General features: G+C 39.5%; 1 protein-coding gene across 2 annotated transcripts in view; it reads left to right on the plus strand.

Moving 5' to 3' along the window:
• Positions 1 to 20,652, plus strand: part of SOS1 (sodium proton exchanger, putative (NHX7) (SOS1)) — a 299,664-nt gene that overhangs the window by 258,830 nt on the left and 20,182 nt on the right. For both annotated transcript variants that reach the window (XM_089796759.1, XM_089796760.1), the window contains exons 18-21: positions 2,850 to 2,947; positions 3,111 to 3,242; positions 3,411 to 3,629; positions 3,820 to 4,026. In XM_089796759.1, coding sequence (XP_089652885.1) covers positions 2,850 to 2,947; positions 3,111 to 3,242; positions 3,411 to 3,629; positions 3,820 to 4,026 — 656 coding nt within the window. The remainder of the gene's footprint in view (positions 1 to 2,849; positions 2,948 to 3,110; positions 3,243 to 3,410; positions 3,630 to 3,819; positions 4,027 to 20,652) is intronic.

Raw genomic sequence — 20,652 nt, forward strand, 5'->3', positions numbered from 1 at the left:
ATTAATAATTTAGTTTATGACAAGAACATTACATAATCTACCCCGAAACTGAGAACAGTAAATCAGCTTGGCACTATAAACACTGCACAGTTTTTTCTTTGGAGCACTAAATAAAGATTAAATAACTAAAGAAAACTTGACCCATTTGCTTTTTTATTTCACCAATGAATTTTCTCATGGTCATAGCCAAAATTTAAACAATAATATCATCTATAACTTAAAATGGATATCTTTGGAGTTGTATCGGTAAATAATTTATTTTAAAATATTTTAGGTTCTTTTAATATTTTAAGTAACTTTTGCTAATTTTAGCTAGCTTTGTAGAATCTTCTATTATTGGTCATTTTGAAATTTTATTTATTATTTTATTTTTGTCTTCTATTTTCAGAAAATTTTAGCTTCAATTTGAAGCTCTTGTAATCGCCTTTATACACACTTGTAATTCATTCAATAAAGTGCAGAATTAATTTTTCATGACATTAAAGCAGGCAACGAGCCATTAAATTTTTTTTTGTGCTCTTCTACCTACATAGCCTTTCCAAAATTTGTTTTTTCTACCGAAATTTTAATGAAAAAGTCCTTGTGAGGGAATTGTTAGTAGTCTGAATTTTTTGTGGGTTTTGCTGGTAATTAGCAAAACTTGTGGTTTCTGATTTTTGCTTGCTTTTGAAGAAAAATTAGTGTCTTTTCTGCAGGGTAACAGCAACTAATAAAATTGGTGAGCGCTTTATTCTACAAGGGCTTTTGTTTTTGACTGATTCTTACATTAAAATCAGAGGTTTTTTGTGTTTCTGTCTGGTGCCTTGAAGTTTGTGCCAGCTCTTTGCTGAAGGTTTTTGGCAGAAATATCAATGCTTTTAGTTTTGTGAGAAGTTGACCTTGTTGATAAATGGGAGAGATGGCATCGTTGACCAATATCATGTTGGAAGGAAATCAATGCTTCAACGACAAGAACTATAATACCTAGAAACAAAGGACACTTTCAATTTTCCAGTACCAGTGTTTTGATGCAGCTGTTTTGGGTAACACTACTTTTTCTACAACGACAAACAAAAACCAAGACAAGTTTGATGAGCATAACCAAGAAGTAGTTATGTTGGTGAAATCATTAGTTAATGATGAGATGCTCCCAAAAGTGAATGCTAAAGAAATCTGGTAATACTTGAAGGATCTTCGTGAGACCTCAAATAAAAGTAGAGCATTCTTTCTCAAGAACCAGCTATTTTCAATGATGATGTTTGAGAATGTCCTGGCAGGAGCATCTTATGAAGGTCAAGGATATACACGATCAATTGGAGGCCATTTGTCACAATATGTAAGAGGACGTGGTGAATATTACACTACATTATTTTATCTTGCTCCTACAAACACTTTATTAAGAATCTCAACATTACTTCCACTAATGTTTTATTTGAAATTTGTAGAGTTGTGCAATAAATTGTTGTGGCAAGCTAGGTGGAGACAACTGTCTGGTAGCAGCGGTGACATGGTGAATGCAGAACATACATTTATTGCCATAGACAAAGGCAAAGGCATGTATCTATGCAATGGGATGTTACCCATGTTGTGTCCCTAATCTAAATGCCATGATCCAACTCCTAGGCTGTGCAGTCTTAATGCTGCAAGATGTGGCATGTTCTCTGGAACTTTGTCTAACTAATCTTTCCTGCCAACATTGGCACTAAAGAAGCCCACGCAGGTAGTGAATTTTGTTGCTTGGGCCGTGGATTTTCTTCTCGGTGGTCTCGAGTTCAACTCCAAAGCTTGGACTCATCAATGCACCTAGCTCGTAGGTGGCTTGGTTTATCACTCTGTGCCCCAATTTGCCCCTTCCAATGCCAAATTGGCAGCAAGAAAGACCAAGGTACGGCAGGTTGGGTACGGGGTTGGATCGCGAGGATACCTAAGGGGTAACAAAAGAACAAAAAAAAGAAGAGATGGCACTAGAACCATAATATTAAATGGCCAATGTAGTCAACAATCTATGACCAGTCGTCAATAAATCAAACATAGTTTATGAACTATTTGCTAAAAAGACCTCAGATAAATTACTATAAATAGGTAACTCACACTTGGACCTAACGATAAGCTGTGTGACATAGTCCTGCTCTTGGCAACCCCCCAAAAGCCCTTAAAAATGGCAATAGGATTTCTATTGGAAACTTATAGTGGACATGCATAATTAAAATTCTCGAAGGCATGCACAAAGTCAACAATATAGAGATTCCCTTGGGATAAATCCCCCATGAGAAGACTGATTGCAAGGATGCTGCCTCCAATCAACTTGAAATTTAAGAAATTCTTTTTAAATGTAAGAAATGCTTCGAAGCTCATAAAATATCAGGGACAAATTAACAAAACCAATGCTTACCAATATATATTTAGGTATCATGGCGTAGATACAAGTATGGACTACCGAATTTGTGATGCACAAAACCCACATGTAGATAGGATGGGCAAAATGAATAATGTGTCTTACATAAAATGGGTAACTTGTAGACCAACGCTAACTGGTAATTTAGTAAGCCTAATGCATATTGGTGTGGAATTTTTCTTTTCCCAATTTTGAGATCATTACATGAAAAACTACGCATAGATGTCTCTTGAATTGAGTAGTAAAAATAGAATAATGTAGTAGGCTTACCTCTAATAGTGAAAGATTTCTTGGAGCTCTTTCGTATGGAACATTCTATGGTATAACCCTACCTCAAGGATATTTCTGTTTATGAGTACATTTAACATTAAGGTATGTTATGCCCATCATTTATATCATTCTCATGCATTTTGGTTTCGGTTAAGATTATTTTTATACATTCAATATTTGTCTTTTAACACAAGTGTTAATGCAGGAGAGAGTGAGGTTGCTGAGATAATAATTCGAGAGAGTGAAGCAGAAGGGGAACCGGCAAAGCAGTTTCTAGAAGATGTTCAACTTAACTTCCCTGAGGTCTTGCAATAGTGACATATATTCTGTCTGATTTGTTTCCTGTCATATTATTTATTGAGATCTAAATGGATTTTAGTCTGTACTATATTGATAATTGATTGCAGGGAAATGGGTCTCTACCTCGTGGTAGAGTATCTGAGACAATTTTTATGGTTGATTTCAGGTTTTACGTGTTTTGAAAACAAAGCAAGTAACATATTCTGTTTTACTACATCTTAGTGAGCATGTTCAAAATCTTGAGAAGTCGGGTTTATTGGATGCAAAAGAGATGAATCAACTCCATGATGCTGTACAGGTAACTTCTAGGTTCAAATGAATCTAAGTGCTCAGTTCTTTTAATTTTATTTTTAGGTTCCTTTCCACCTAATTATCTCATAGATGAAGGTTCTATTTGACATCATTGTCTATTAGTACCATACTACTATTTAAGGTTACACATTAAGAAATGCATTTCAATTCGCAGACTGATTTGAAAAAGCTTCTTAGAAAACCTCCATCAGTTCAGATGCCTTCTGTAAGAGAAATCTTAAGCAATCATCCTTTTCTGGGAGCTCTGCCTTCTTTCATTTCTGAACCTCTTCGAAATACTGCAAAAGAATTTATGAAGTTGCGGGGAAGCATATTATATGAGGAGGGTTCTAAACCTGATGGGATATGGCTTATTGCCAATGGAGTTGTCCAAGTAAGAGAAAATGCTAATTGCAAAAACATGTTTCTTTGTTTCCATTCATGTTTAATTCTAGATAATGTCTGATTCTATCTTTGATGTTATTTTGTAGACTATGCTCCAGGATTATTCTCATCCACAAGCAGATACCTGAGTTTTTTCTAGTGTTCTGAGAACTAATATGATCGAAATTGTTATTATGCAGTGGAAAAGTAAGAGTATTGCAGATAGACATCTACTACACCCAACCTTTTCCCACGGAAGCACATTGGGACTTTATGAAGCCTTAACTGGAAAGCCACACATGTGTGACTTGATTGCAGATTCCGTAGTGCATTGCTTTTTTATTGAAACAGAAAAAATTCTTTCAGCCCTTCGATCCACACCAGATATAGAGGATTTCTTTTGGCAAGTAAGTAAGACTTATTTTGGCAAGCATGAAAAAGTATCAATTTTTGAAGGACCCATCAATATAATGTTAATCACCCATTCTGAGTAGATGAATCTTCTGTTTGTGGTTCTTATGTAACATAGCTAAGGATTTTCAAATGCAGATGCATGTATGAAAAATACTTGATAGGCATAGAGCTTTATGCTATTGATATATTTTTACCCAAAAGATCAAATTTAACAGTATTACTTTCTGAAATACATTAATAGATTTGTCTAGCCAAGAGGCTAGTTTGCATCGTGATAGCCTTGAAGGCATTTTTGAACAACTATTTTAGCTTTGTGTCAGCTCTATTTAACAATGCAGACCACTGCCCCAGTGCTTGTAGAGGACTAACGGGTGGCATTTGAGGAACACAAAATCAATTGAAATCTGGACGGTGCTTGGAAGACTTCTGTGCTTATACGCATTTTAGAACCTAGTGTGTCACCATTTTTCAAGTATCTTCAGATCTAGATTACAAAGCACATGTGATCAAGCATTTCAACTATCCATAATTCTTACCTTGGTTTTAGGATATTCATGTCAATACACTATTACACAAAAATATATTATTTGTTTCTAGCAGCTCACACATACCATAGCAAACATACTTTTTTTTTCTATTTTGAAGTCAGTGTTTTCCTAATCGGTAGTCTGAAATTCGTGTCACAAAGGATAATTGCTTTGATAGAAATTTTGTCACTGGCTGACAATTTTGACCCTTTGTGAAAGGCTTTGTGAAACTCCTTGCTTTCTTCCTTTATTTTTATGATTTTTTTCCTCTTTTCTTTCTTTCTTGGTCAACTTCTTGGAGAGGATTTCTTTTAAAGCTTGTTTTATTTTCTTCTGAGCATTCTTTTGGTTTCTTCTAGAAGTTATTCTGAGTTGATCCCTTTGAGCTTGCATTCATCTAGAAGTTCCCATTTAAATTGATCCCTTTATGCTTGTTTTATTTGAGTTGATCCTACACTTAAAAGAGTGTCTTAACAGATTTTGTCCAAGTTTTCAGTGATGTCTCAAGCAAAGCATTGCCGTTCCTGCAAAACTTGTGTTCATAGCCATGGCTGCTGCTGATTGTTGCCATCCATTACCCTTGCTGCAGTTTGCAGGTGTTGATCTCGTGTTGACATCAGTTTTCCCCTGCTCATGTCTTCGAGTGTTGCACCCACGTCTTGTCTTTCATTCATTCCTTCACTGTGCGTCTGCTATATCTTTGTTCGTTCGATGCATCTCTATGCACGAGTTTTTGTTTCCTTGCTTCGTTGCTTCTTTGGTCGTTTTGCTGCTCGCACACAACTTGGTGTTGTCATGTGTACGGTTTTTTTCATGCACAATTTTGTTGATGTCCTTTGTTGCTATATTAGACATTGTTTCGTTTTTTGTTTGGTCATGTGTGTTACTTTGCTTAGTTGCATTGCATCATGGTTGTTGCTTCGACCCTTTTCCTTGGGTATTTTCACCACTCTTCCAGTTCTACTGCCGCTTCTCTGGTGGCTCGACATTTTTCTTTGGACATTTTCACTGCTCACATTTTGAAGGTTTTCTCTTGGTGCATGAAGAAGATGACACGCTGGGAAGTCTATGTTTTTATTCCATCACCTAATAGAGGTTGATGTCATGTATACAAACTCACACTCAGTAGATTTAGAAAGGGGAAAGATATAAACCACGGCTGGGCAAGCTACAAGAATTTTACAGCTAGTTGCACGGGATTGAATACTCTACCAGCTCTGTGCAAGTCCCTCCGCGCATCCCTCTTGTCCCCTCAACTCTTTTGGGTACCCTTTTCCCCTATCAGCCTCCTATCCCCTTCACTCTGTATATTTGCACCCTTGCCTCTCACATCGCATTCCCAACCAGCCCCCCATCCACCTGGCCACACGCTCCGTTGTCATCTATTCACCTTCACCGACATCTGTGAGACTGTTAGACCTATGCACAATAGCAAAGAAACTACTGACTTCCAGGCTGAACTCTTCAAGATGGGTATTTTGGTCTTGGGTTCTTTCTTCACTAAGCTCTTTAATAGAGTTGTTTGCACTAGTTTCCCTTCCTCTTGATCACCACACATCATCCATATGATCCACAAAGTCAAGCTAGCTTTGGATCATGACAACTACAAGACCATCATGGTTTGTTACACCTTTGCCAAACTCTATGTTATTGTTCTACACACCATTCTCTCTAGGGAACTTGATAAAAGACATTGTGGGCTAGAGGTCAAGCCAATTTTGTTTAGACTTTCAAACTATGGACCACATCTTGACTCTTCAAGCAATTATTGAGGAGGCTAGATGTTGCTTAGCCAAGGTATAATGTTGCTTTGTGGGTTTTCGCAAAGCCTTCGTCTGTGTTCCTTAGGTGGCCTTATTACAGAGACTTTGGGATATCAGGATTCCTGAGATTGTCGTGACTGTTATTATGAGATTATATGAGTGTGTTGTTGGTCTATTTAGGACTCCTTAGGGGTTCTCCAAACCCATTCAGAGCACTATTGAGGTGAAACAGGGCTGCTCACTTCCCCCACTTTATTGGCATCTACCTTGACAAGCTCGAGGCTTTCCTTGGGGACTTTCGCTCCTCAACGACAGTTGCTATCTATATCAAATCTTGATATCCATCCTTCTTTTTTCTAATGACATGGTCCTTTTGGCCTCCTCCCTTAAAGGCCTCCAACACCTTTTGCTTGGCCTGGCTTCCTTTTGTGACTTGAGACAACTTACGGTTAACCTGGCTAAGACCTGGGTAATAGTCTTCAATCGTTTGAAGACCTCTCATCTACACTTCTTTCAGGGCAAGGAGATTGAGATCTCATCTATGATACACCTATCTAGATGTTAGATTCTCTAGACCCCATTTCAGTATGAGACCAACCATGCAGCCTCGGGTGAACAAAGACTTGGCTCCCTCCTTTGCTTGAGCAACAATGTTTTCGGCACCATTTCTAGGATACCAAGTCCAAGATGTCCCTCATGGATTCTTTAATCATAGTGACTATTCTTTATGGTTTTGTGGTGTGGGGCCCCTCCCTCCTTGCTTCCGACTAGATATGTGTTGAATGTGTTCAAACCCTCCTTTGGCACATCATCAGGTGCATCAGACAACCCCTATAGAATCATTTTGGTTGAGTTCGGTGCTCACCCCTTCATGCTTAGGACAATTTTCGAGTTGGCCCAGTTCCTTCATCGGTTTCAAGGGTTTCTTGGTCATGTTGAGGGTGAGAACAAATATTCTTGGCATATCAATCTGCAAAGGTGTTCGCAACGGCTGATCCTATAGGTCAACCCCGTTGTTGGAGTGCTCAGGCTTCTGCTCCTCTTGGAACTATTGGCATGTAGATTGATCGTTTCCCTCCATTCTAGTATTCATTGGATGCCCATGCTCATTTCCTCCCTACCCAATTGGAGTTGAATAGGCACATTTAGATGGACATTACAGGAAATATATCCACATGACAGAGATCTCCTTAGGGTCTTTGTCCTAGGATGGCCTCCTACGCTAAGCACTGCATTGACCTTCAAGACAGGGTCATCGTTTATACTTCCTATGTTGAATGGTGTTGAACTCATGCTTTGCATATCCCCTTAGGCTCCTTCAGGGAGGGCTTCCATCGGCTTCGCATGTAGACCTATCGCTAGATAAACTACACAGATCAGATTTGCTATATTTGTTGCACGAGATTGGTCGAGATAGTCACATGTATTCCACTGCCCTATACATTATGAGATCTAGGGGAGGTTTCACTATCTCTTTAGGGATTGCTAGTCCTCTAGCTTCTTTATTCAAATACACCAACCAACGGTAAATCTAGCACTTTACATCTATGAGGGCACGTGTCTTCCTAATCACACTTTGCAACTTCAATCTCCCTTGGGACATGGTTCTGATCAGCTCATCACTTTTTTCTATCAATTTCCCCACCTAAGGCACCAAGCGTTCATTGGGCCAGTCTACTTCTGTTTATACGAGATCTGTGAGACCTTGCACAGATCATATGCATAGGCAACAACCCTCCACCCCTAGGGGTACTGTAATGTCCCCACTTTAGCAATCGACCAAGTGTGTATGCATTACCCTAGTTCTACATGGTCCCAAGAGCTAATGAAGGGTTTAAAGGGATCTTAGAGTGTTCTAGCCTAGTCATCTCCAGTTTGGGCCAAAACAGAGTTGATTTACTCAGTCTCAGCCATACATACTCTTTTTAGTAAGTCAGTAGAACACAGGGGAGACTAGTTTTGGTGATTGTATTTGATACTCCTTGGCAAGAGCTTTTTGACAAGCTATCACTCGTGTTGTTCAGAGTCTGATAGCTAATATATTTTTATGCCTAAAGTATTATTAAAGAACATTTAATCTAGTTGTAAAATATTTAAATATTACTTTAATATAAAATTTTATGGGAATGTGTGCAAATCAAAGGGGGCGCCTAAGGGAGACATAAGTGATTATTTTAATATGTTTTATATTGCACATCTTTTATCTCACATTGCTCATATGAGTTGAATCAACCCTTGGAGAAAGAACAAAAGGGAGCATTAGTGGCTTCATTTGGCAAGTTGAATATGAGAAGAAAATTGATATGTGAGTTGCAAATAAGTTCTTGGTACTAGAGGACTTCTATCCTCTCTTGTGACATTTTAGACGTCAATCCCTTGGGGTTTTGCTTTTGGAATCCATTGTTATCTGCTTCATTATCAAGTAGATTGGGTGAGTTTCTAGCTACAGGCAAATTTGATGTCTTGTTCATATCTCCTTCTTTACTCATCCGATGCTTATGCCACTTTGAGGGAATGATTTTATGAAGATATTGGACTGTTTGGAAGATAAAATATTGTAGCAGCACTGTTCATGCAGCACTATTCACACGACATTATTTACGCGGCACTATTCAAGCAGCACTATTCATGTCACTGTAGCAGCGGGTTTAAAAAACATTTGCTGGAGCATTATGTCAATAGTAGTGGAGCAATTAGTGAGTTAATAATCTGCCATGTATTTGATTTTATTTAATTCTGAAAATGACATCTTATCAGCTGTAATACAATTTCCAATTTGCATATCATTGTACTTTCTTTTGATCATGTTGAGTGATTTTCAATTCCATACAAGCAAATAATATAAATGTCTCATTTTCAAAGTCATAAGGCGTTAAATTAGTAAACGGAGGAATAAGGAGTTGGATGCAAACTGTTTCAATGATTCAAAATGTTTTTGAAGACATTTTCAACATTGGAGCATCTTTTTCCTTCATTTTTGGCACTTAATCTTCATGTAAGTGGACTTCTTCTTTCTTGCTATTTAATTTGTGCTTATCTTGCTGATTTTATGCACATTATTGCTTGATGATTGCCACTTGTTGAAACCTATGCCATGAAAAGTGCATTTTTCCTTTAAAAATGAAGTTGTTCATTTTCATGTTTTTGGTTTTTTCCCCAATTTCCAAATTTGAATTTGGGTGTTGAGGTGCTATGCATCTTGACATGTTTGAGTCACTTGCCAAAGGTACATTTTTCTTTGATTTTTTGTGCTTTGTGCTTGCTTGTCGGTTTTGTCCACTTTGGAGGAGTTTCAAATTCTTTCTCAAGAACTTGTTTTTGTCTCTCTTCATGCGAAAGTATCATCACGTTCCACATTCCATTTCTATGTCACAACACTTCGCATCTCATCTAACAAATGTGATTATATGGTTTCCATCTCATTCACCATCTACACATACATGTAATCCCATTTTTCGCTTCCATTTTCACTCATCTCACTTTTCGCAGTCACTCGCACGCATGATTACACAAAAAGCCTTACATATAATAGCATCTCAAAACCCCAATTTTGACTAAAAGTCACTTTTTGAAAAGTCAAAAAGATGTCATTTTCAATTTTCATGTGCTTTGACTTCACCTTTTCATCAAAGATGACTATAAAGTTCATTATCCCACCCCCATTTTCCATTTCCTTCTCTCCATATGCATTTGCTCCTTCATAAGCAATTACATGTTTCCGCACCTTTCCATGCTTCGCATCTCATCCTCCATTCGCACGTGCATGTAAAGTGCATCTTTCATCCACCTTCGCATCCCATCTCATCTTTCAGTTCCCATTGCATGTTGCACTTAAACATGTAGTCATTTTCTATGTAATGACGTCTTGAAAATCCTAAGTCACATTTGAAAATCAGCAATTTTCATTTGCACGCATTCCCACTCATTCCACTTTCATGTTTCAAAGCATTTCCATCCTCCCAAGCACTTTGCTTCAAAAAAAAAGAGTAAAAGTTGTTGATGGAAAGTTGTTCCGAGTTTACATCCATCACCATTGAGAAGGTTTTCAAAGTGTCAGAGACTCTAATTTGTGCTGATCTATAAAGGAGAGTTCACGAAAACTTGAGCGAGAAAAGCTTGATCGCATCGAGTTTTCAAATGACAACGGACAGTTCATCAAAGAGAGTCAAAGGTTATTAAAAGACACAAGACCATAATTATCAAGGTGAATGCAGTGACACAAAATATAGGAACTCCCGATCCTATAATCATTCGGGATAGCATTGCCAAGTACAAGGCCTTTCAGGACAATCTCTACAATTGTTTCAATTCTCTTCCATCTTTCTTCTTCTTCTTCTTCTTCTTTCAGGTTTGTAGTTGAAGAGGATGCATTACATGAAAAAATGTAATTACATGTATTGTGATGTGCAGTTGCATATAACCCAATAATTTTTCTTATAGTTAGACCAGGTCAAAGTTGGTTGAGTTGCTCCCACTTTTTCCTCCACTTTTTTCTCAACTCCTTTGCCTATATAAAGGAGTGCCCCCTCATTGTAAAAATCATCTTTTATCTTTATCTTTATGCAAGAGAGCTCTAGAGAAATTGTGACATTAGAACTTGTTTGTGTAGTACTATTTTGAGAGAAAAGTGAATACAAAGGAGCATTTGAGAGTTGACTTTGATTAAGTGAGATTGTTACTTGTGTGAATTATAAGCTTTGTCTATAATTCGTCAAAGATATCTTTGATTCATATTATTTTGTGTTCTTTGAAAATTGTATTTTGTGAATTGAATACAAAAGAGTTAGAAGCAATTGGAGTCAAAGCTTTGACTAGGAGTAATTGTGGAAATATATAGCTAGAGGCTTTGTTTGTAGCTTATATTTCTTTTTTAATTTGCAAAATAGTTAAGTTATTTTTACTTTTCGGAGTCTTTGTGCCCTAATTGTAAAGCTTTTCATATTGAATTATGACCGGAGATAGAGCCAAACCGGTACATTTTCAGCTAGTCTTTGAGTTGGTGAAAGTTTATCTGTATCACTGTTTCTAGCTTTTGATAGAAGTGTAGTTAGAAATTCACCTTGCTCATTACTCGCTTCATGAGTAAGTGGATTCTTTCTTGAAAGTTAAGAAGAAAGGATATTGGTAACACTCATTTTATAAAATCTTTCAACTTCTTGCTTACCTTGAGTTGATCCAAGGAACAGTGAGAAGGGGGAGCCTTCCCTTTAAGGTAGGAGAGACTCTATCTCATACGCTGTAGCTAGTTATCCTATTTTGCAACTGAATTTTTACTCAAAACTATCGGTTGCACAATATCCACCCAACATTGACTATAGCCAAGGGTAGTACTTGTGCACACACTACATCGGTGAGAAGGGGGAGCCTTCCCTTTAAGGTAGGAGAGACTCTGTCTCATACACTATAGCTAGTTATCCTATTTTGCGATTGGATTTTTACCCAAAACTGTCGGTTGCAAAATATCCACCCAACATTGACTATAGCCAAGGGTAGTACTTGTGCACACACTACATCCAGAGAGGGCATTTGGCAGTTTGGGTCATCTAAAACACTTTAAAGAGAGGAATTTTCGCATTCGAATCGTGGGTAGTTTTACCTAGTTATATATCTCCCTTTTACTAAGCCCAATCATGTATTGGGTCTTTGTGAATCATGTACTATGTCATTGTAAGATCCAGTCCAAGATATGATCTGATATCTCTGATGTGTGTGTGTATGTTTGCATTTATTTGCAAGGGTTTTGTTTGAGTTTTTAATGCTAGATGATTGTTTGGAGTTCAATCATGAAACGTGTGCAACATACGGTGCTTTTGGTTCCAAAATGCAAATATATATTGGATTGATAAAAAAATTCCGAGCTCTGATATATCTATAACAGAAAATTAGACTTTAGATTTGCAATTCCACATAGAAAGGGATGCAAACCAGGAAATCAGCGCTCGACCACTTGTTGAATTTTATTGATGAAATTGAGGAGTCATAGGAATAGGTCCATTCAACTCGCTAAGGGGACACTTGTTTTCCTCAATTTTGACATCACAGAATTGTTGCAACCCTATGCAAGTTTTTCATGAATTTGTAGGTGCATCTTCTTTGTTTTAACATATTGGTAAAGTGTCATGAAGGAAATTCGTTGTCCCTAAGTTGTGCTCTATGTAACTTTATTCATGCATTTCTTTTGAAGGTTTCCATCAAGTTAAATCCCCAAATGTAACTTAGGCCTCAAATGGAGTTGTCTAGCTCAAGTTAGAAAGGAAAAGATGGGGTTTTTCACCCAGCAACATGTCTTATTAAAAAATCCTCCAAAAGTGGGCTTTTTATTGGCAATTGCATGAAATAAAAAATTTGTTAATAGTCAAAGTGGATTTTGTGCATTTTAAATTTTTAACTCATTCTGAATTGATTTGACCATTGTTTTTATTGCTTTAATGAATCTAGTTTTTTCTAGTCTATTTTCATGTTACTTTATTGAAAACTATAGTCATTTATTAAAATAAATTATATGAGACAATTTAAATGCATAAAGGTGGGGTTTTTATCACTCATTGCATATCATCCACATGCAAATCACCTTATAAAAATCCATTGCCAATAAAATGTAAGTCCTAAATACATATAGGTGGGTTTTTTATTTGAAATAACAATTTTTATGTGTAAGTAGGGTTTTTAATGTGCTTTTGCATATTTAAACCTTATTATTATAGGCCTTATATAACTTAAAGCCTTATAAGTGGGGAATTTAAAGACAAAGCATGTTCTTTTGCATCTAAAAAGCACACCTTTACTCATAATAGAGGCGTTCATAGCTAAAATGCTCATGGGTGGCAATTTTGAACCCAAATGCATGTGTTTTGGCCATGAAAAAACTCCTCTTTACTCATTCCTTCATGTGTTCATGATCAAACTAGCTTGGGTGGTGACTTTTGAGAGAAAAATGTTGGCCAACTGGATGGTTCCGGCGGTATTTTGTATTCTGTAGCCGATGGTCCGACGGTGTTTCTATATTCTGTAGCCGACAGTCCGGCGGTGTTTTTGTATTTTGTAACTGACGGTCCGGCGGTGTTTCTGTATTCTGTAGTTGACGGTCCGGCGGTGTTTCTGTATTCTGTAGCCAACAGTCTGGCGGTGTTTTGTATTCTGTAGTCGACGGTCCAGCGGTGTTTTTGTATCTTGTAGCTGACGGTCCAGCAGTGTTTCTGTATTCTGTAGCCGACGGTCCGGCGGTGTTTCTGTATTCTGTAGCCGACGGTCCGGCGGTGTTTTTGTATTCTGTAGCCGACGTCACCGATAAATAGTTTGTAGTGGATAGAATATTTGTGGCCGACGGACTCCTTCAGGAAGGTTCGGCAGTAGTATTTATATCCCGTCTGGGATCATTGTAAATCATAATTCATCATCTATTGCGAATATAATTTTGTTGTTTGTGTCCATTGTCTGTATGCGTTCATTTTCTTTACCTGTATGGTAAACATTTGGCGCCGTTGCCTTATGAATCTGGAAGGTGGGAAGAATGAAGACTAATGCCAAATCAGCTTAACAAGGATCGGAATAAAGCGAAGGGAAAAGATAGAATACGTACTACACAAGAACATTTAATTCTGGCACAGCAGGCAGACCGCCGAAGGAGGTTCCAGAAGCTTGCCGACAGAAACAGGAGTGCGGAGGACTTGTTGGAGGAGACTCGGCAGCGGGTGGAATTGGTGGAAGAAGCACGAGAGGAGCTCTCGAATTTGTGTTCGCTGAGGGAAGAAAATTCAGACGGAAGAGTATCAACTCGCACAGCTCGCAGTGCCGAGGGAGCACGAGCGTGGAGAGATCTCTTCGTCCAGGATAGACTTCCGCGGGAAACAATTTCTGAGGATCCTTCTTCACCGAGGTTCGCAGCTGTCGACACCTCCGCTATGGAAGTGCAGACTGCCAGTGCGGGAGTGCAGACCGCCAGTGTGGGAGTTCAGACTGCCGGTGTGGGAGTGTCGACCGCTGGTGTGGGAGTGCTGACCGTCAGTGTGGGAGTTCAGACTGCCGGTGTGGGAGTGCCGACCGCCAGTGTGGGAGTGCCGATTGTCGGTGTAGGAGTGCAGACCTCCGGTGTCACAGTGCAGACCTCCAGTGTTATGGTGGGACCTAAAGAAAAGCTGCCGAAATTTGAAGGTGATGGTACCACCGACCCCATCCGACATTGTAAGACATGTGAGACGATCTGGCGGGCAAATGGAATCACAGATGCCGACGAATGGGTCAGGCAATTTCCGGCAACCCTACGGGGTGTCACGATTGATTGGTTTTCGGATATGAATCCGCAGAAGCTGGATGCATGGGATAACATTAAAAAGGAGTTCTTGGCGGAATTTAAACTCTTGCGGGATGATAATGAAATCGTAGCAAAAATTTTCAATACGAAACAGGGGAAGCACGAAACTGTCCGTGTCTATGCCAGGAGATTAAAAGACTTAATAAACAAAATGGAAAGCAAGCCGGCGGACGGATTGCAAAAAAGGTGTTTTGTGGACGGCCTACGCTCACAGTTGTGGAGGAAAATGAACATTGTACCACCGTCGTCATATGTGGATGCTTATAATAGAGCACTGGACCTTGAAAGTGTACAGAAGACAAAGAAGAAGAAAACTAGCTCCTCTGACTCTGATGACGACGAATCTGCTGGAGATGATAGCAACGACGACGAAGGTAGTAGCAAAAAGGTTCGTGCCTTACAGAAGGATATGGTTCGAATGATGGAGTTTAAAAATATGCAGAAAGAGCCAAAAGGCAGTGAGCTGTGGTGCACAGTGTAAGATAGACGGGCATACTAAAGGATCGTGTCCCAAGAACCAATTCTGTGACATTTGTCAGATCATGGGCCATTCGACAAAGGAGTGCCCCTTTAACATGAAGACAAGAGGATCTCCGCAGGTGTTTTTCACACAGGAGGCTTCCTCGTCGGGCAGTAGCGGAAATACAAATAGCGCAGGTGCCACATCCGGAGGGTATAGGAATAATAGCAAAGGGCAAAATAACAACAATGCAAACAATAACAATAATAATGGAAGCCGAAGTCGAACCCAGTATGATGCAAACGGACGGCTGATCGTTCAATGCCGAGCATGTAATTTGTGGGGTCATTTTGCGCGGGATTGTACAGCGGCAAACACACCGAAATTATTATGCAGATGGTGCGGACCCAGCGATCACGAAGATTCCAAGTGTCCAAAAGCTAGAGTAAACTTGATCACTGTTGGCACGGATGTAGAGGAGGTTCTGGCAATTACACGGAGGCAAGCGGAGGAAAAGAGAAAAGTGGGGGAAGCACAGGTGGACATTGCAAAGGCATCGTCAGCGGGGACATCTCAGTTGAAGGACATCACCGGCACCTTGGCAAGGAACTTCGCAAAACAAAACATTGTACGACAGATCTTACAAACGGAGATATCGGTCAAGATAAGTGACCTCCTTCTCACAATGCCCTAGTTATGGACAGCCATTCTGAATCATACACCGTTTCCGAAAGCAATGGAGGAAATAGGAAGGGACAGTAGGGAAGCGACGGCAACAGACCCAATGCTGTTGGCACTCACATCCGGACGGCATCCAACGGTCGTCGAGATGGGGATTTTGGAAAATGTTTTGACAGAGACAATTGTTGACGGAAGGTCCGGCGTGTTGTCGGAGGATACTTGGAAGAAGTTGGGAAAGTTGACGCTGTGGCCACCTGCATTTCAGTTGCTCACGGCAGACCAACATGGAATCAAACCGTTGGGAATTTTGAAAGCGCAGCCGGTAACAATTGGTATGCAACCATTTTTATTGGATTTTGTGGTCATTCCATTAAAAAGAAAAGGCTATGATGCTATTCTGGGACGGGATTGGTTGGTGCAAGAAAAAGTAAAACATGATTGGAAACGCAATACCCTATCAATGGAGCGCGGAGGCAAAAGATTCACAATTGACCTGCACACACAAATGGTCGGCGAGGAGGCAGCATCGTCAGATTCAGAAAGCGACGACAAAAGTGATGATGAAGGAAAGAAGAGAATGGAACCGGACGAAGAAGGAATATTGAGACTAGACGGAAGATCGAATGACGACGACCTAGACTCAGTGAATGGCCTTTACCATTGGCAGATAGAAGACTACAAACTGTTTTCGAGTTGCAATATGTTAACGATCGACGAACGTGACAAAACAAAGGAAAATGAATGTCTAGAGGAATGCAGGGAAGCGGAAGAAGAAAAAGCTGCCATGGCTGAAACTAAGGGGAAGAATATACAGGCTGAACACAGAAAAACGGAAGATCCCACTGTCCAGTACATGGTGAATGGACCGCGCGGAAAAAAAAGGTTACAACGCAGCATAAAATTAGTGGAAGGGCATCGACAACAAGGAAATAATCCAGTTGCGCGACGACCGCAGGCACAGTGGGCGATGGAGGTGGCACAGAACAAACGTAAGGCGGAAAAGTTTAAGGGCAGATGGGTTGGACCATATCAGATTCGGAAGGTTGGCGACAATGGAGCGATCAGATTATCAACTTTGGACGGGCAGAAGATACCTCCAACAGTCAACAGATCCAAATTCAAAATATATGGTGCCAAGAAGACTCTGTCGCTGTCACAGGATGGCCAGCTGACTCCGTCGTCGTTGCAGAATGGCGACGCCTGGAGGCAAAATGGAGGTACCTCTATTAGTTGATTTCTTTTGAAAAAAAATAAAAAATAAAAAATTGAACAATAAAAAAATTTTAAAAATTTTTAAAAAAAAGAAAAATCAAAAAAAAAAAAAGAGACCGCGAACAGAAAGGCCCACGGGCAACTACTGTCAGCGCTGCGGACAGAAAGCCCTGCGGGCAATGAAAGTTCTGCGGGCAGGGAACTGGAGGTCCTCGCGAACAGTCTGTCCGCGGGTTATTAAAAACCTTGCGGGCAAATGTTCGCAGGCTTAACATTTTATAAATCCTCGCCTAGTTAGCCGCTGGCGAAAGAATGGGCCGCGGGTAGAAAAAGAAAGGCCGCGGGTGAGGACAGGAAGGTCGTGGGTGAGGACGGAAAGGCCGTGGATAGGACGCAGGTGTAATTAAAAGATTTAGCTCTGCCAGTCAGAGTTTCTCCTCTGCCAAAAACAAGACCGCGGGCATAAAACTTGTCTTTCTCCACCGGTAACAAGGGAAGGTCCGCGGGCAGTCTTCGCCAGTAAAAAGAAAGGCCGTGGGTAAAAAACATTCCCGCCAGACTCCATTCCCTCCTCCAACCAGACTTCCGTGGGGAAACAAAGACATAAAGAAGAGTGCTTGTTTTGCCAGAAGGAGAAGAATTTCTGTGTGTAGAGGGATTTGTTGTGGATTGTAGAGGAAGCAGTAAACAAAAAAAAAAGAAAAAAAAAAACGACGACAAAATCAAGTTGTTCAGAATGAGTGACAGATGATGCCAAAGGGAAGGGGACGCATCCGTGGTTGCCAGAAAGAGTGCAGAATTGGCAGATAATGACAGAAATGGTGTGTTCCATGCATTTTTGTGTGGGTTTCGAAGTGCTAATTTGGTGAATTCCAGAAAGAGCACTGCCCCTCGACCCCGCCGGGGGCGTTGCCCCCTAGACCCCCAGTCGTTGCAGGTGTTGGCTGTGAGGCTGTCTTGGTGGATGCGTAGAGAGCTCGGGAGGAGCTGATCATCCAATTGGAGGTAGTGCAGCAACACTTGGCTCAAGGTACCGAGGAATTGAAAACAGGGAAAGCAGCACAGGTGGCCATCAAGGTCAGCTTGAGGAGACAGTATTGTGTTAGCAGAGGCTACAGATGTAACGGGATGAATGTGGAAGTGATGTGACAGAAGTAGATTTTTCTTGTTGTAGTCACTTTGATGATATATTTTGTTTGTTAATTTGTCTCAGATATGTTGTAATTGTTGTCCGGAGACGACTTTTCTTTTTGGGGGGATGGTGTTGGCCAACTGGATGATTCCGGCGGTATTTTGTATTCTGTAGCCGACGGTCCGACGGTGTTTCTGTATTTTGTAGCCGACGGTCCGGCGGTGTTTCTGTATTCTGTAACTGACGGTCCGGCGGTGTTTCTGTATTCTGTAGCCGACGGCCCGGCGACGTTTCTGTATTTTGTAGTCGACGGTCTGGCGGTGTTTTGTATTCTGTAGCCGACGGTCCGGCGGTGTTTCTGTATCCTGTAGCTGACGGTCCGGCGGTGTTTCTGTATTCTGTAGCCGACGGTTCGGCGATGTTTCTGTATTTTGTAGCCGATGGTCCGGCGGTGTTTTTGTATTCTGTAGCCGACGTCGTTGATAAATAGTTTGTAGCGGATAGAATATTTGTGGCCGACGGACTCCTTCAGGAAGGTTCGGCAATAGTATTTATATCCCGTCTGGGATCATTTTAAATCATAATTCATCATCTATTGCGAATATAATTTTGCTGTTTGTGTCCATTGTCTGTATGTGTTCATTTTCTTTACCTGTATGGTAAACAAAATACATGTGTTTTTGAGTTGTAAAAACCCACTCATTTTGGGCGTTTTCAACAAAAAATGGGATTTTAAAGCAAAGAATCACAAGATTCATCACCAAAACTCAATTTTTGCCTCCAATAGGGTTTTTTTGCATTAAATCTCTAAAGGATCACTTTTGGTTTATCAAAAGTGCAGATTTGAAAGGATTTTGATCACAAAATGACCCACATTTGGCTGTTTTTTCCATCAAATCTAAACGTTTTTTCTTTGAAGGTGAGTTCTTGGGTATTGTTTATCATTTGTACCTTGTCTACCATTCTTTCCAAGTTGCATTTGATGCCCTAGACGCCATTTTTCATTGTCATTGCATGTGACTTTTGCTTTAGTCAATACGGTTGCAATTATTGTGAATTATAATTCTCCAACTTCCTACACGTGGCAAGAAATGAATCTTCACTCTAGAATGCATTTGTGTCAAGAGGATTGAGATTCGAAGTTTGCATATGCCTCTTTGTTGCAATCTTTTCTAAATCCAAGAATCTCTTGGATTTGCTTTAGATTTTCCACAAAGATTTGAAGAGACTTCTCTTGTTTTTGGTGGAAAGAGATCAAAATTCTTGTGAATTTCATAGGCAAAGTTGTATATGTGTTCTCTTGTAAATCTCTTCATTTCATTTTCAGATTTGCATTTTTTTTTTATATATGTTGTGGCCCTTTTATCTTTCATTTACATTCTCTAAGTTGCATGTGAAAGTACTTCACCTTACTTGTATGTGCAATCGGGATTAAAAACCTTGCTCTTGAAAGAGACCATCAAAGAAAGTGAGCTCATTTATTGTGTTCTTTTGCATCCAAAATCCCACTTTCTTGCTTGCATACACTTCATGCATACTTAACATACTGTTGTCACATGATTTAAAAAATCATTTGGTGGTTGCTTGCATATGCTTGCACAGTTACAATGAAAACATAATATCTCATTATAAGTAGATGTCTTTCCGTTCAATTCCATTCATTTTCCATATAATATCCTTGCTATCCACATATGCTTTCACTTTTCAAAAACTCATTTTTAGCTCAAACATTTGCATCCATTTGTTGTTCCAAAAGTGTCCAGTAATACTCCATATGCAATGCTCCCAAAAAACCCCATTTTAACTTTTTTGCCCCCATTTAAAGAGTCAGTTTTACCTTAATTCCTTCATCCTTGATTGCTTAAAAGTCCTTTAATCATGCATGGAAAGAAGAAAGAGAGGCACAAGGTAGGAATGATCGGTTAATGGAGCCTACAATGAGGATAAAGAACGATTGCATGTAGAATGCTTTCAAGATAAAGATGAAAAGAAACAAATGTGTTTTTTAAGAGACAACCAACATTTTACTACAGAGTCATCAAGGATGCAAGTTCATGTTCCAAATCAAGATGCTTCCACCAAAACTAAGCACATCTAATGAAGGTACTCCCCTTCTTAACACAAACACACACAACATAATAGAGAAATCATGGCAATTTGCAAGAACAAAAAATGGGTTTCTTATTATCTCCAATAGATTGAAATTACAATGTTCAAAAATAGAACATGCAAAGCCACATGAGCATTGTCCTTAATATTTTGTAGGCCAGAGCCACCATATCATTTCCAGAACTATCCTAGACAACCCTATGAGTCTTCATTATATGGACAATTTTCCACCGCCCAACAAGGTTCTAGAAATTTTAATGCTAAACTTTGTTGTTGACCAATCTTAAGATATAGTTTTTCAACCTAAAATATTATTATTTATATTTTATTACATTAGAGTAGGGCCCAACAACTTACAGAACTCGAGAGAAATTTTAAAAGAATTTCATTTTCTTTGATTTCGGGTAGCACAACTTCTAGAGAT

The sequence above is a fragment of the Cupressus sempervirens genome, chromosome 8 (assembly GCF_028749045.1).
Source record: "Cupressus sempervirens isolate cs-2001-9-10 chromosome 8, ASM2874904v1, whole genome shotgun sequence".
NCBI classification, from domain to species: Eukaryota; Viridiplantae; Streptophyta; class Pinopsida; order Cupressales; family Cupressaceae; genus Cupressus; species Cupressus sempervirens.